This window comes from Equus caballus, chromosome 4 (genome assembly GCF_041296265.1).
Source record: "Equus caballus isolate H_3958 breed thoroughbred chromosome 4, TB-T2T, whole genome shotgun sequence".
In the NCBI taxonomy this organism is placed as follows: domain Eukaryota; kingdom Metazoa; phylum Chordata; class Mammalia; order Perissodactyla; family Equidae; genus Equus; species Equus caballus.
The window spans coordinates 100881617-100899202 of record NC_091687.1 but is presented as its reverse complement, the minus strand read 5'-3'; the positions used below and the strand labels follow the sequence as shown (position 1 = coordinate 100899202).

The following is a 17586-nucleotide window of genomic DNA, read 5'->3' as shown; positions in this document are numbered from 1 at the left end:
TATCAATGCTTAATAGAGTAACAACCAACCCATTAGAACACCACTCCATTTATAAAGTGATTTCACACGTTGCATTTTGCCTCCACCCACAACCACACAATGTGATACTAGTTCAGATCAGCCACTCAGGCTCTGGGAGCCGTCAAGATTCAGTTAAGGCAAGTTTAAAAGGTAGGAATGACCATGAAAAAGAAAAAAAGAAAAGCAAAGGGAGAAAAAGAGAAGAGAGAGAAGGAAGGTAAAGCGAAGCAGAGATATATGTGGAGAAGCAGAGGAGGGAGTTTCCTCTTCAGATAGCTAGGATCCTGGAGTCAGGGTCCTCCCTCATGGACTCTTACAAATCATGGCTTCACCACCCACATTACATGGTCATAATCAAGATTCCACAAGTGACAGGTCTATTTGTGAAACATCAAAGAGAAATAAAGACAGATGAAGATTTATAGCGGAAACCTCAGGAAAACAAGGTTCAACTCCTCTCAGATATGGCATTTGGTTGAAGAGCTGATCATTTCTCTAACAAGATTATCAAAGAGGAAAGAATTCAATCTGATCAATTGTTTGCAACTCAGCTCCAGTGACTTGGTTTAGTTCTTTGCATGTTCTCCTCTGTCTCCTTCTTGAAGACAGCAGCAATGAGTGTTATACAACATTTTGGCTCTTCTCTAAATCCTTTGGCATGAGGCCAGCTTCACCATGTCTTCAAGAAGCTGGTTGAGGCCACAGCACACACGCTCTGTTGCAGTCACATGTAACTGAGTATCCCTGTGTGCTCACAGGCAACCTTCATGTGACACCCACGGTCATCACAGCATACACTTCTCCAGAAACGGTCTTTCTCAGGACTTTTCCTTCTCTACAGTTGACAGCTCTAAAAAGTCAATATTTTCTCCTCTTTCAGTACTCTTCTATAAGACGTTGAAAGAGTACCCCTCCTCAGGCACCTGTTCATCCATCTCTCAATTCCCCAATAGATATGTCTTACAGAGGTCTCATGTCCCATTCATAACTGCCTCCAAAGAGGCCACAGTTGGACAGTGATGTCAGCTGTTTTCAGTCCTTCTATAAGCAACAGCAATCAAAATATTAGCTGTTTCACACAAGAGTTCTGCCATGTTTCTTTTCTCTAAATGTGTCCCTTTCCTGGCAAGTCCTTTTCTATAGCACAGTTGTCAATATATTTTTTAGAGTGATACCTAATTCTTCTAAGTGATGCTAGTGTCAAACAAGTAATAGCAGAAGGTCAGACTCCAAGTGGACGATTCTGAAGAAACCCACTTGTACTTCCTTCATTTTGGTTCTCTACAGTAGCAAAGGAATTTTTTGGTTTCACTTCATTAGTTTCTTTTTATTTTATGTTTTCTTATTACCTTCAAAAATGCATTGGGTCATCTTAGAGATGTGATAACATACATTTAATTTGGCAGAATCTCTAAACCTTGGTGTCCATTTCCCCCTGGATTTTTGAGTGACCTACAGTGTGTGAATGACTTCACATTCTTCCATGGTTTCATCAGGTCACTGATGGTCTGTGCCACAGAAAGGTGGAGGAGGAAGGAAATAACAATGTTTTTAATCTGCACAGATATATTAGGTTAAATCATGCAAAAATTTAATAATGATTTCACACACAAATAAGTGCTAAATATTTTTCTCATGCTACAAACCTCTTCTTACTCATATAATCAGGTAAATAATTTTGGATAAAACAATGGATCTACTAGCAACAGAGTATAAAATAGAATTTTAACCATCTGAAAATAAATTTGGAGTCTCCAGCATTCTCAATTATCAAAATGTGTAAGCACAGTTAAATAATGTTTAATATTCAGGTAAATTTACACATTTTCATATCAAATTTAAAAATATCATTTTAAAGTTATGTTTAAGATTATAAGCTTAGCCGGGCATGAAGTGCATAGTCCAATTGTATCCCAATGCAAAAATCTTTAGAACCATTCTTTTCTCTGTCTTGCACTGTTTGCACAATTGGAAGCAATAAAATTAATCTCTTAAGGAATAAATCAAGGCTCCTTCCATAATGCTGTAAACTTCACTTGAATGTCTAACATCTACTGGAGAGATAAATCATATTCAGCTTCTAAATCAGTGGTTGACAAACCATGCCTTCCAGGAGGTTCTCATAGTAGGGAAGGAGCAAAAGGAGCACTGAGAACGTAGAACCACAGGCCTTCACCCTTTCTTGAAAAGAGCAGATCTGTTTACCTACTTTATAGACTGAGCATCTGGATAATATAGGACTAAACCACACAAAAAAATTTGAAACTGATGTCCTGGACCAAAAGTCATCAAGACAGAAAAGGATTGAATCAATGCATCTTCTTTGCTCCCTTCCCAAAAGTCTTCTAAGTTGACTGTAAAGGAATTTTTAGAAATAATTTTCAAGGCTCCAATCCACAATAACAAGGAGAAGGAGAAAACAAAAAAACATTTTGGAAACTGGAAAGTAGATGAAAGAGTGGTCAAAACATAGCAGATCTGAGAAAACTGAATCCTATACAAACAGAAGGCAAGTCAAGAACTAACCTGACTTTTACTCAGAATTTGCAATACCAGGTACTCCTGGAAAAAAATAGGTAAAAATTAGTTATAAGTCAGTTTAAGATTCAGATTTTGAGAGCACTTCTCCCCTTTGCATAAATGGGCAAACACTCCTGCTCACTCTAGGAAAAACTGGAGGTGTATTCTCTGGAGAGGATAAAACAGGATTCCTAAGCTGAGTTGTGTGTCAACTACATTTGAGGCAGGAAAAGTATACTGAAAATAGGAAAATTGAGTGAACAAATGATTTTCCCTCACTTTGCTTCCAGAACACTGGCACCCAGGCCTTCACCCTCTAGGCAGGGGAGGAGTATAGTTTTTTCCAAGAATCGGAACATTCCAAGAAGAAGATCTAAATATGCCGATATTTGAGATGCCTCAAATAATTGACACAGCCAATCCCTCTACAGTGAAGCCTGTGTTCAACAAGCTCTATTCACGAGTTCAGAGTTTTCAGTAAGCCTCTCTGTCCCTTACTCAACAAGAGCAGACAACAGGGAGTTTGGGACATCTGAGGAAAGATGAAGATAAGACCAAAACACAGAAAAAAATAGCTACTTGGAGGAAAAAACATTGCAAGGAGAGGAAACTTTTCATTAAAAAAAAGCATCAATATTCTCAGACAGTTAAGAGAATATAACAAAGCCATACAAAATAACAGGATTTTGTTAAAGAATACTTAAATTTTTAAAAGAGAAGTTCTTGGGAATTAAAAACATGGCATCTGAAATTAAACACTCAGCAGAAGAGTTGGAGGGTGAAATTTATGAAATGTCTCAGAAAGTAGAGAAAAAAACAGTGGGTGAAAAACAAGAGAATGCCAATCCCAGGTATGCAATATCCTAGTAATAGAGATTCTAAAAATAAAAATAATAATAATAAATGGAGGGCAGATAATTATTAACAAAATATGGAGAAAAATTCCCAGAACTAAAGGAAAAGGGTTTTCATATTAAAAGGGCCCTCCAAATACCTGACCCACTATCATAAAATTTTAGATTACTGAGCATAAAGAGATGATCCTACAAGCCTCTAGAGAGGGAAGCGGGAGGCGAGGATACCAAATTCAAAATATTAAAAATTAAAGTGGTCTCAGACTTTTTAAAGATAATTTTGGAAGCCAGAAGGCAATGAAAGCACTATCTCTAACATAGAATTCTCTATCTGGATATTCAAGGGCAAGGACAAAATTAAGACTTTCCAGAAAAGGCAAGCACAAAAAAGTTTACTTTCTATGTACTCTTTCTCTAGGAACTATACCTCCAGAGCTATAGACTGTATCATGATAAAGGAAGACACAGGGTACAGACAATGCAGATCCACAATGAAAGAAAGGCAAAGGATCGCCAGGACCATTGTAAAAGCCGATCTCAGGGTGAATGGTGGGACACTGAGCATGGGGACAAGTCCAGATTGGAGCAGGACAAGAGGCTCCAGGAAGGACTTTCTCACGCAGATAAAATCTTAGAATACCTGATGACTCCAAAATTGCTGAGAAAGACTTAGACCATTGATGAAGAGTTTGAGAACAATACCAAACAAAACAAGACACTTATTAATGCAACAGAAAACAACAATTTGTGCAGGAAAGAAAATGTTATGGTTTAATACATGGTTCCATCATGAATAGCATTTACATTTTCATTATGAGAAAACTTGTTTCTCTACTCACAACACTTCTGACACCAAATGTATGTGGAGTTTTCTCACACTGCGCAATTCTCCAACTCTCTAGTCAACAACTGGGGGTCCTACAATTCAATTCTGACCCTCACTACTCGAAGTCAGTCCAGATTCATAGGTTAAGGGCTCAGTCCCACAAGACTGCCCCCACTTCAGATGGCAGTGGCAAGTCTCAGGTTGCCACCTGTACTCCTGACTCACTAGCTATATATTGACTGTTCCCACACTCCCTCCTTAGATTTAATAATTGGCTAAAGGGTTCACAGAACTCAGGAAAACAATTTACTTACATTTGCTAGTATATTATGAAGGATTCAGATGAACAACCAGATCAGGAGTTTCATAGGGTGAGCTCTGGAAGAGTTCTGATCACAGGAGCTTCTGTCTCTGTGGAATTGGGGTGTCCCACCCTCCCACCATGTGGATGTGTCACCAACTCAAAAGCTCTCTGAACCCCTTGTTTAGCATTTATATGGAGGCTCCATTATGTAGATATTATTGATGAAATCACAGGCCACTCATGACTAACTCAGTCTCCAGTCCCTGACCTCTCTTCAGAGGTTGGTGGTTGGGCTGAAATACGCACCTTCTCTTCATGCCTACTCTTTCTGGTAAACCACTCACTATCCTGAAGCTAGAACCCCCAACCACCAGTCATCTCATTAGCATACAAAAAATCATTCCCATCACCAGACATTCCAAGAGTCTTATAAGTTCTTGTGTCAGGAACTGGGGTCAAAGACCATATATTAGAGCAAAAGATTCTCCCAGCACACTTATCACACAAGAAATTACAAGGGCTTTCGGAGTCATCTCATTTAGAGCTTTAATCATCTTCTTCAGAGTGAAAAACTTCTCACCCTGTTAGCTCATCTCTGCTCCTCTCTCTCTCTTTCCTTTTGCCATTGCCCAAGCTCCTGCTAGCATTGTAACGTAATGCTTTGGGGCTTCAGCTTCCCATGACTGTTGCACTACTTACAATAAATGCAGGTGTTTATATGAAAATTCTATACAACCTCTATTCTCTCCTGTTATTTTTACACTGATTTTGACATGGTCAAACATATGAAACTGTAGGGGAACAGAATTTGCTACCCCAAAATCTGTCTCTTTGGCTTGATTATATTTAAGAACAAAAGACTCAGGAAGAAACGTTGAGCCTGCCCCAACTGCCTAAGAATTTAAGGGAGAAGGCATGTTTCAGGAAAGAGCTAATACCATAGATAACTATAGCATAATATGAACTAGCTGTGGTAGACAGGGAGGAATCTGGCAAGGCCCATTTGATCAAAGCCCTGTCCAGGTCTCATTGTCTCTGCAAGACATAGGAAATATTTGTTTACCAAACATCTATTTTTCCATCTCCATGTGAATAGCCTTCCCCCTCTTGGAAATCCCAAACCACTACCCCCAACCTGCTCCTTTGTCTTTAGCTGACAAGGGTATGTAAGGTGGTGGCCTCAGCCATTTTGGTCAGTTACTCAGTTTTCCTGGGATTTTCCCGCATATATATGTTGCTAAATTTGTTTAATTTTCTCCTCTTATTATGTCTTAATTTAATTCTCAGACCAGCTGGAAGAGTAGAGGAAATTTCTTTCTCGCCTACAAATCTCCTTTAACCATGTCTGCTGCTTTCCCCAATCTCTTCTAGTCTCTTGGTCTCCATACTCTTTTATGGTGAACCCCATCATAAAAAAAAAAATTATAAATATGCACCCCAATGTATGCATGTTATTTTCTTTAATTAACAGCATGTACTACCTTACTAATACATTATGTGCATCATAAAACATACACCAATAAATAGGAACTAAAAAGATATGATAAAAATAAATGGAAATTGAAGTTGCCACACTTTCTTCATACATCAAATGGATCATTTTGCCCACACTCTGGAATGGAAACAGTCCAATTTGGAGATTACCATCCTAAGCATTGGCCTTCAGGGTGCAATCCAGGCTCAGTGGACAGGAGGAGAAGACTTATCAAATTTAAGAACTATAGAAAGTTTTCTCTGTTCTCCTTCTCTTTCTTCTGTTGGCCCAAACCTTAGAAGCATTTCAACATTAGACAATTCCTTTTAATTCAAGATGTAACAAATGCACAATATCATGGACAAGACCTATAGGGACACAAAACTCATACCAACTCTCAGCCTTACATGAGATCAAACTGAAAAAGTCCCATGAGTGGATTTGACCTTAAGCAGGGCAGAAAAGCAGGGAATGACAAAGATTGGCAAAGAAAGGAAAAAACCAAGTTCCAGGTAGGCCTATTAACCACAGGCTGGAGGGAGGAACATGCAGGGAGATGGAAATAAGCTCTATTGGGCTGAAGTAGAGAGACTGAGCTGAAAGCAGAGTGAGAATGAGGAGCCAGTTGATGTCACAAAGTGGATGGTGTGGGGCAATCTATGCTACCATTAAAAACTAACACTTGAGGTTGACCACAGAAGAAACTGACAACCATTACCAGTCTCTGTAAAGGGAGTACAGACCACAGTGGTGCTTAGAGAATATAATTAGAGTCACTCATATAGAGGGTGATAGGGGCCTGTGAGGAAATGAGGCCGCCATCTTAGTCAAGGTAGTTTAGGGCCCAGATTAGGCACTAGGAGCAGTGCAATGAAGGGTAGGTGCAGAGATGGATAGAAAAAGAATAATGGGGCATGGAAGGAGTGGGAAAGGAAGGACATTAAAAGAGATAAGGTCAGCACCCAAACCTGGTGCATTCTTGCCACTCATGGGCTTGTCCATTGATACTGGTTATTGATACTGATAACTTGAGATGAAGCATCTTTTGTCAAGGGCTTTCCAAAGATTGTCTTCAGGGCCTTTCTCAGCTTGGGGCTGCTTAGCACCAGGATGCTGGAATGCAGACAAATGCCTGCATAGGTCACCACTTCCCAGGCCCAGTGCCACTGATGCTGCAGGGCTGTGATTTGCACAGAAACAATAATCAGGGACAGGAAATATGATGTGTAGAACACAAAGAAGAAGGAAAGTGACTTCAGGGCCGTGATGTGAACCTGGGTGCTGGGATCATGTGGGCTGGGTCTGTGGGCCCTCATCTGCTGCAGGTGCTGGTGCAGTGAGAACATGAGCAAGAGGGTGGACACCAGGAACAGGAGAAAAGGAAGCAACAACACAAGTAGCTCTTGACTCAGAAAAAAGTGCCGAAAGAAGGGGCTTATTCTATCAGCCAAAGTGTGGTTTCCAGGGGAACTCTGGGAGGTACTCCTCAGCACAGCGATGCTATTCCCAGTAGCTGATGAGATGACTGTCACACCAGATATGATCAGGGAGCCCAGCAGAAGCCTGGGCACTGACCGAGAAATCCTCCACTTCAGCCAGAGGAAGGTGGGATGAGAGAAGGTTGAGATCTTCACACAGTAGAAGACAGCAAGCCAGGCAGTCAGCCAGAAATTGAGAGTGTTGATAAAGTCCCAGGGGATGCTGAAATAGTAAATTTTGGAAGAAAACTTAAAGAAGCCCAGGAAGCTGTTCAGGAGGGCCAGCCCATGCAGGCAGAACCGGGACGCAGCCAGGCAGGCCACAATCACATCCCCCGAGGAGGGTGTGCAGCCTTGTACCCACTCCCTGCCCAGTACAGCAACAATGAAGCCATTCTGCAACATTGCAATCAACGTCTCCAGGGAAAAAGTGGTCATGAAGATCAACATGAGTGAAGAGGGCATCTTCTCCAGGGAAGTTCTGCTGAGAATCAGTTCCTACTTTGAAGTTCTGAGACACATCCACAAGGAAAAACAGCCTCTGTGGCCAAGCCACCCTTTTGAGATCAGAGATGCAGGAAATATGGATTCATGCAAAAGCCTAGCTACCAGCATAGAACCCTAATCTCCTAGGATTTGAAAACAGGATTCCTGTGATCTCCGTTGCCATGCAAATCACTCCCAGCTCAATGACACTTTGTCTCTATTTGCATTACCTTTATTTGCCTGTTCTTTTCAGAGCCAGATTCAGTGAAATTTTAACAAAATAGAGGCTCCAGGAGTGATTGAAATGCCCGTATTTTGCACTTTATTTCTTACTGTACTATTTCTTTACTACTTTCCCTTTAAAATGACCATATCCAGGGGCCAGCCCACAGCTGAGTGGTTAAGTTCACACGGCCAGTGTTTCACAGGTTTGGATCCTGGGCATGGACCTAGCACCACTCATCAAGCCATGCTGAGGTGGTGTCCCACATAGCAGAAGTAGAAGAACCTACAACTAGACTATACAACTATCTACTGGAGGCTTTAGGGAGAAGATGAAAAAAAGATAAGATTGGCAATAGATGTTAGCTCAGAGTCAATCATTAAAAAAAATAAAATAAAATAAAATCCCCTTCTCCTTGCTTTCCACCTTTAACAACAAACTTTCCCTGACCTTTCATGACCTGGGTTAATATTCTATTCAAATAATATAATGCATACTATTTTGAGACCCACCTCCTGAATGGGTGGAGTAAAACGTCATTCATATGCACAAGTCTTGGAAGAACTAAGAACAGGCTTCATTAACTCCTCCACTGACCTCTCATGCTCCTCAGAATTTCCCTGGCAGTCTCCATATTGGAGTTCAAGGAGTCTCCAGTTAAAATATGAATTTTGCTGACATATTAACATCAAAACTGTTAGTGATTAACACCTTAGCTTCAATGTGCATGGCAAACCAAAATTAATCCTTTCCTAAGAAGGCTCTGAAGAGATGAAAAAGAGTAGAGAAGTCACAATAAGGAGAAGGGAAAGACAGAGAAAGGAAACTGGGAGATCAGATCCAGAACAGACCTCACAGTAGGAGCCAAGGAAGCAAGAGTCAGTGGGATGAAAAGAGGAGCTCAGAACAAAGCTCACAACAAACACACAGGGAGGGACTGCCGTATGCAGGGTGAGCCAGATCCTATAACAATGTTTTATAGGGTAACAACCAACTTTTTAGAACATCTCTCCATTTATAAAATGATTTCACACGTTGCATTTTGCCTCCACCAACAACCACACAATGTGATACTAGTTCAGATCAGCCAATACAGGCTCAGGGAGCCATGAAGATTCAGCTAAGGCAGGTTTAAAAGGTAGGATGACCATGAACATGAAAAAAAAGAAAAGCAAAAGGAGAAAGAGGGAAGAGAAAGAAGGAGGGTAACACAAAGCAGAGATGCAGGTGGAGAAGCAGGAGAGAGAGTCCGCTCTTCAGATGACGAGGATCCTGGAATCACAGTCCTCCCTTATGACCTTTGCCCCCCACATTACATGGTGGCACGTAAGATTCCACAAATGAAAAGTCTGCATGTGAAACATTAGAGAAATCAAAACATATAAACATTTATTGTGGAAACCTCAAGAAAATGAGGTTTGGTGCCTTCATAATATGCCATTTGGTTGAAGAGCTGCTTCATTTCTCTAAAAAGATTATCAAAGAGCAGATAATGCAATCTGATCAAGGGTTTGAAACTCAGCTTCAGTGACTTGGTTTAGTTCTCTGAGTGTTTTCCTGTCTCCTTCTTGAAGATGGCAGCAATGAATGGCCTCTGCCTATTTCACATTCTGGCTAGTCTTGAAATCTTTTGGCAACACGCCAGCTTCATGATGTCTTCAAGAAGCTGGTTGAGGCTGTAGCACACATGCTCTGTTGCAGTCACACATAACTGAATATTCTTTTGTACCATAGATGACCTTGATGTGACTTACACAGTCATCACAGCATCACAAGACTGTTCCCCAGCAACACTCTTTCTCAGGAATTTTCTTCTCTATGGTTGACAGGTCTATAAAGTCAATGTTTTCTGCTCTTTCAGTACTCTTCTGTAGGAGGTTGAAAGAGTACCCCTCCTCAGGCACATGCTCATCCGTCTCTCAGTGCTCCAATAGATATGTCGTACAGAGGTCTCATGTCCCATTCATAGTCTGCATCCAAAAGAGGCCATAGGTGGACAGTGATGTCAGCTGTTTTCGGAGTCCTTCCACATGCAACAGCAATCAAAATACTAGCTGTTTCTCACAAGAGTTCCACCATGTTTCTTTTTTCTAAAGGTGTCCCATGCCTGCGAATGAAGCTGATAAATCTTTCTCTAGCACAATTGGCAATATATTTTTTAGGGTGGTGTCTGATTCCTCCATGAAATGATGCTAGTGTCAAACAAGTAACAGCAGAAGGTCAGACTCCAAGTGGATGATTCTGAAGAGACCTACGAGAACTTCCTTCATTTTGGTTCTCTACAGTAGCAAAGGAATTTTTTGGTTTCTGTTCATTAGTTTCTTTTTATTTTATTTTTTCTCATTACCTTCAAAAGTGCATTGAGTCATGTTAGAGATGTGATGACATACATTTTATTTGGCAGAATCTCTAAATCTTAGTGTCCGTTTCCCCCCCGGACCTTTGAGTGACCTAAAGTGTACGAATACTTCCACATTCTTCCATGGTTTCATCAGGTCACTGATGGTCTCTGCCACGGAAAAGTAGAGGAGGAATAAAATAAATTTTTAATAGCTAGACTGCACATATATATTAGGTTAAACCATGCAAAAATTTACTAATGATTTCACACAGAATAAGCTCTAGATACTTTTGTAACTCTACAAATAGCATCTTACTCATATAATCAGGGAAATAATTTTGGATAAAGCAATGCATCTAATAGTAAGAGTGTATAAAATAGAATTATAACTATCTAAAAATAAATTTGGAGTCTCCAGCATCCTCAATTATCAAAATGTGTAAGCATAGTTAAATATTGTTTAATATTCAGGTAAATTTACACACTTTCATATCAAATTTTAAAAATAGCATTTTAAAGTTGTTTTTAAGATTATAACATTAGCCTGCCATGAGGTGCATAGTCCAATTGTATCCCAATGCAAAAATCTTTAGAACCGTTCTTTTCTCTGTCTTGCACTATTTGTGCAGTGGAAACAATAAAGTTAATCTCTTAAGGAATAAATCAATGCTCCTTGCATAAAGCCATAAACTTTCTTGAATGTCTAAAAACATCTACTGGAGAGATAAATCACGTTCGGCTTCTAAATCAGTGGATGACAAACCATGCCATCCAGGAGGTTCTCATAGTAGGGAAGGAACAGAAGGAGAACTGAGAAAGTAGAACCACAGTCCTTCATCCCCTCTTCAAAAGAGCAGATCTATCTATCTACTTTATAGACTGAGCTTCTGCACAAGATTCCAGTTAAAGACAGGACGCCACCATAAAAAACAAAATTGAAACTGCTTTCCCACATCAAAAGTCATCAAGAGGGAAAAGGATTAAATCAATGCATCTTCCTTTATTCCTTTCTCAAAGGTCTTCTAAATTTACTGTAAAGGAAGTCTTAGAAATTATTTTCAAGGCTCCAATCCACGATAACAAAGAGAAAGAGAAAACAAAAGCATTTCGGAAGCTGGAAAGTAGATGAAACAGTGGTCAAAACATAGCAGATCTGAGAAAATTAAATCCTACGCAAACAGAAAGAAAATCAAGAACTAACCTGACTTTTACTCAGGATTTGCAATACCTGGTACCTCTGGAGAAAAATAGGTAAAAATTGGTTATAAGTCAGTTTAAGATTCAGATTTTGAGATCACTTCTTCCCTTTTGAGTAACTGGGCAGACACTCCTGCCCACCCCAGGAAAAACTGGAGGTGTATTCTCTGGAGAGAACAAAACAGGATCCCTAAGCTGTGTGTATCTCAACCACATTTGTGGCAGAAAGAGTATACTGAAAACAGGAAAATTAGGTGAACAAATCTTTTTCCCTCACTTCAGTTCCGGGACACCAGCATGCAAGCCTTCAGCCTCCAAGCAGGAAATGAGTATAGTCTTTGCTAAGAATATAAACTTTCCAAGAGGAAGATCTAAAGACACCAATATCAGAGATGCCTCAAATAATTGGCCAGGCCAATCCCTCTACAGTGAAGCTTGTGATCAACAAGACCCATTCATGAGGTCAGAGTTTCCAATCAGCCTTTGCATCCCTTACTCAACATCAGCAAACAGGGAGTTTGGGACATCTGAGAAAAGATGAAGATAAGACCAAAAGACAGACAAATTAGCTACTTGGAGCAAACAACAATGCAAGGAGAAGAAACCTTTCATTAACAAAAGCATTGATAATTTCAGACAGTTACGAGAGTATAAGAAAGCCATATAGTGTAACACAATGTTGTTAAGGAATACTCAAATTTTTAAAAGAGGAGTTCTTGGGAATTGAAAACATGATATCTGAAATTAAACACTCAGAAGCATTGGAAGATGAAATTTTCATGATCGTTGGACTACTTACCATAATTGGAGGGGTTTATTTGGAAATTCTATGGACCTCTATTCTCTCTTGTTTTCTTTTTTCACTCCTATTTGACAAACACATGAAACTGTAGGGGAACAGAATTTGCTACCCCAAAATCTGTCTCTTTGGCTTGATTATATTTAAGAACAAAAGACTCAGGAAGAAACGTTGAGCCTCCCCCAACTGCCTAAGAATTTAAGGGAGAAGGCATGTTTCAAGAAAGAGCTAATACCATAGATAACTATAGTATAATATGAACTAGCTGTGGTAGACAGGGAGGAATCTGGCAAGGCCCATTTGATCAAAGCCCTGTCCAGGTCTCATTGCCTTTGCAAGACATAACAAAGATCTGTTTGCCAAACATCTATTTTTCCATCTCCATGTGAATAGTCTTCTTCCTCTTGGAAATCCCAAACCACTACCCTCAACGTGCTCCTTTGTCTTTAGCTGACAAGGGTATGTAAGGTGGTGGCCTCAGCCATTTTGGTCAGTTACTCAGTTTTCCTGGGATGTTCCCACATATATATGTTATTAAATTTGTTTAATTTTCCCCTCTTATTATGTCTCATGTGAATTTAATTCTTAGACCTGCCAGAAAAGCCTAGAAAAGTAGAGGAAATTTCTTTCTCACCTATGAATCTCCTTTAACCATGTCTGCTGATTTCCCCAATCTCTTCTAGTCTCTTGGTCTCCATACTCTTTTATGGTGAACTCCATTGGGAAAAAATATATATAAATATGCATCCCAATGTATGCATATTATTTTCTTTAATTAACAGCATGTACTACCTTACTAATACATTATGTGCATCATAAAACATACACCAACAAATAGGAACTAAAAACATGTGATAAAAATAAATAGAAATTGAAGTTGCCACACTTTCTTCATACATCAAATGGATCATTTTGCCCATACTCTGAGATGGAAACAGTCCAATTTGGAGACTACCATCCTAGGCATTGGCCTTCAGGGTGCATTCCAGGCTCAGTGGACAGGAGGAGAAGACTTATCAAATTTAAGAACTATAGAAAATTTTCTCTGTTCTCCTTCTCTTTCTTCTGTTGGCCAAAACCTAGAAGCATTTCAACATTAGACAATTCCTTTTAATTCAAGATGTAACAAATGCACAAAATCATGGACAAGACCTATAGGGACACAAAACTCATACTGACCCTCAGCCTTCCATGAGATCAAACTGAAAAAGTCCCATGGGTGGAATCTTCCTTAAGCAGGGCAAAAAAGGAGGGAATGGCAATGATTGATCGAGAAAGGACAAAAGGAAGTCCCAGGTAGGCCTATTGACCACAGGCTGGAGGGAGGAACATGCAGGGAGGTGGAAATAAGCTTTATTGGGCTGAAATAGAGAGGCTGAGCTGAGAGCAGAGCAAGAATAAGGAGACCAGTTGATGTCACAAAGTGAATGGTATGGGGCAATCCATGCTACTCTTAAAAAAAAAATTACTTGAGATTGACTACAGAGAAATCTGACAACTGTTACTAGTCTCTGTAAAGGGATTAAAGACCACAATGATGCCTAGAGGATATAATTAGAGTTGCTTACACAAAGGCTGAGAGAGCCTGTGAGGAAATGAGGACAACATCCTAGTCAAGGTAGTTTGGGACACAGATTAGGGACTGGGAGCAATGGAAGGATGCAGGAACAGAGACAAATGGAAAAAGAATTAATGGGTCAGGGAAGGGGTGGGAAAGAAGAGGAAATGAAGAAAGAACAGGGCCCAAACCTTGCAGATTTTTGCCACTCAGGGCTTATCTATTGATACTGATTATTGATATTGATACTTGTGATGAACCATCTTTTGTCCAGGGACTTGCAAAGGATTCTCTTCAGGGCCTTTCTCAGCTTTGGGCTGCTTAGCACCAGGATGCTAGAATGCAGACAGATGCCTGCATAGGTCACCACTTCCCAGGCCCCATGGCTCTGATTCTTCAGTGTTGTGATTTTCATAAAAGCAATAATCAGGGAGAGGAAATATGATGTGTAGAAGACAAGGAAGACAGTAAATGACTTCGGGGCCATGGTGTGAGACTGGGTGCTGGGATCACATGGGCCGGATCTGTGGTCCCTCATTTTCCCCAAGTGCCTGTACAGTGAGAATATGAGCAAGAGGGTGGACACAAGGAACAGGAGAAAGGGAATCAACAACATAAGCACTGTAGGCAAAAAAGAGTAGAGAGAGATGGTCTGTATTCTTTCACATAGGGTGCCGTTTCCATGGGAACTCTGGGAGGCACTCAGCTGCACAAGAATGCTATTCCAAGTGGCTAATGGAATGACTGGCACGATAGATATAATCATGGAGCCCAGCAGCAGCCTGGGCACTGACCGAGAAATCCTCCACTTTAGCCAGAGGAAGACAGGATGAAAGAAGGATGAGATCTTCACACAGTAGAAGGCAGCAAGCTAGGCAGTAAGCCAGAAAGTAAGAGCGTTGATAAAGCCCCAGGAAGTGTTGAAATAGTAAACTTTGGAACAAAAGTTAAAGGAGTCAATGAGATTGTTTAGGAGGGCCATCCCATGCAGGCAGAATAAGGAGGCAGCCAGGCAGGATACCATCATGTCACCTGAAGGCAGTGTGCAGCATCTCACCCACTCCCTGCCCAGTACAGCAACAATGAAGCCATTCTGCAACATTGTAGCCAAGGTCTCCATGAAAAAGATGACCATGAAGATCAACATGGATGAGGAGGGCATCTCCTCCGGGGAAGTTCTGCTCAGACTCAGTTCTTACTCTGAAGTGCTAGGACACATCCACAGGGAAAAACAGCCTCTGTGAACAAGCCACCCTGCTGAGACCAGAGATGCAGGAATATGGATTCATACAAAATCGTAGCTACCAGCATACAACCCTAGTCTCCCAGGATTTGAAAACAGGATTCCTGTGATCTCCTTTGCCATGCAAATCACTCCCAGCTCAATGACACACTGTCTTTATTTGCATAAACGTATTTGCCTGGTCTTTATCAGAGCCAGATGCAGTGAAATTTTAACAAAATAGAGGCTCCAGGGTTGACTGAAAATAACTAAACTTTATACTTTATTTCTAACTGTACTATTTCTTTCCTACTTTAACTTTAAAAATGACCTTATCCTTAATACCAGCACAGTTCTAAAAGAACAGCCTAATTCTAAAGGAGTCAGACTGAAGTCTAAACAGCACAGTTCCAATGGAACAGCCTAATGTTGAAGGAGTTAGGCAAAAGGCTGAAACCACAGTTCCACTAGAACAGCACCATTCCAAAGGAGTTAGGCCAAAGGTTAAACAGCGCAGTTCCAATAGAATAGCCTGATCCAAAGGACTTGGGCCAAAGGCTGAATAGCACAGTTCCAATGAAACTGTCTGATTTGGCATCAGATCTAAGACGGAGCAACAAGTTCCAATGAATGCCTGATTCAGAAGAGTGAGGCTGAAGAGCCAACTGATAATTGCAGAAAAAACAAGGCCTTAACCAGAAAAGGATGAAGCCTTAAAATAGATCCTGAATAAAGGCAAGAGAGCCTTAAAGGCACAAAGGGTGAAAAGTCCAGTAGAAAGACTTACCCTCAAACCCCAGAGTTAGAGAGAAACGGAGTAAGGTCAATGGATTCTTTTGTGGGTACCACATTTGTTTGCTCCCTAGCTTTGGAATCATCAAGAGTCTTCTCTGAATCCCTGGTAGAGCCACCAAAATGTTGACCTTAAACGAATAGACAGCCACCTATTTCTCCAGCAAAAAAAAAAAAAAAATGGATTTGTTCAGGATCAGCAAAGAACTGCAAATTTGGGGTCTACAACCATGGTGACCACATTCAAGTCTAGCACAACAAGGGGAGGAGAAACTCTTATAAAGAGGAACAGAAGTTGGGAGAACTATTGTAAACAGAGTCCATTGGAGGAGACTGGGAGTTCAAAGTGTAGTAGATTGTCATTGGCTGGATTGGGAGTGTCTCTCATCAACTGAGCTGTTGCTAGGCAGGAAGAGGAAGTCTTTCTCTTTCCTATTGGGCTCTTCTATAGACATTGGGCATGAGAGTCCCCCATTCTGGCCTCCTGACTCCAATTTAAGGAGGTTTCTGTTGATTAGTTTTCACAAGTTTGAAGGTAAGTTTTCTCCTGGATCTCGAGCCCCACTCTTCTTGAGTTTCAACCTCTTCAGCCTTTATTCACAACCTGTCCTTTCTGTTAAAGGGTTTTGTCCTTTTTGCAATTACTCACTTTGTCTTTAGCCTGATTCCTTTTGGAACAGGACTGTTCCTGCTGGACTGTGCTTTTCAACCTTTGGCCTGACTTTTTTAGAACCAGACTGTTCCTATGGGAATGGTGCTATCAGACCTGTGCTGGCCTGTGGTTTAATTCCTCTTAGAACCAGGCTCCTCTTTTGGAGCTGTGCTGGTATTTGGCCTGCACATCTTTAGACATTTTTCTTTTGCTCTAGATTAAGATCTCTGAGAAACAGGATCCCAGTCATCTAAATGTTTAAGGATGCACTTCCCAATTCAGAGACTTTGGCTGATTTTATGTTTAAAAATCATGGTCCCTAATCATGCACCTTCCTGACTAAATGAACCAACTAACCAAAAGTAATTTAGAACACCAATGGCCACAATGGGGAACTTTTGAACTCCTGAAACTTAATTTTATTAAAACCAAATTGGACTGCCATAGCTCTGAAATTGCCAAAACTGAATGGAACGCCTATTTGGGTTGGCATTTTGGGGCTTCCAAACTAGGAAGGAGTCTAAAATTCCTCTCTGTAAAATAAAATTTTAAGATGAACTGAGGCATACAAACAATTAAAGAAAGACAAAATGGTTTCCCAAGCCTCTCTTTCCCCTCCCCCATCTCCTTTGTCTCTGGACCTGCATCAGTTACCTTGAGCTTAGGTCCTGACTCTAGCGCCACCTTCTTCCTTCCCTTCTATACTGCCTACACCTCCTCCATACCCTCAGCTTCCCCATTCTAATTCTCTCACCAAACTTCCCTTTTTCCCTAAGCTTCTCCCTGCTCCCTCCTCCACCAAATCAATCAGAACCTATTAAGTCTTCTGAGGATCCAAA

General features: G+C 40.7%; 1 protein-coding gene and 1 pseudogene across 1 annotated transcript; both read right to left on the bottom strand.

Moving 5' to 3' along the window:
- Positions 1-6985: 6985 nt before the first annotated feature.
- On the bottom strand, positions 6986-7942 carry LOC100056428 (taste receptor type 2 member 134-like). The gene has a single exon (XM_001490174.2). It carries the CDS (start codon positions 7940-7942, stop codon positions 6986-6988), a length of 957 nt encoding a protein of 318 aa, XP_001490224.2.
- A 6359-nt stretch (positions 7943-14301) lies between these two features.
- LOC100056384 (taste receptor type 2 member 62-like) lies at positions 14302-15243 on the bottom strand (annotated as a pseudogene).
- Positions 15244-17586: the final 2343 nt, after the last annotated feature.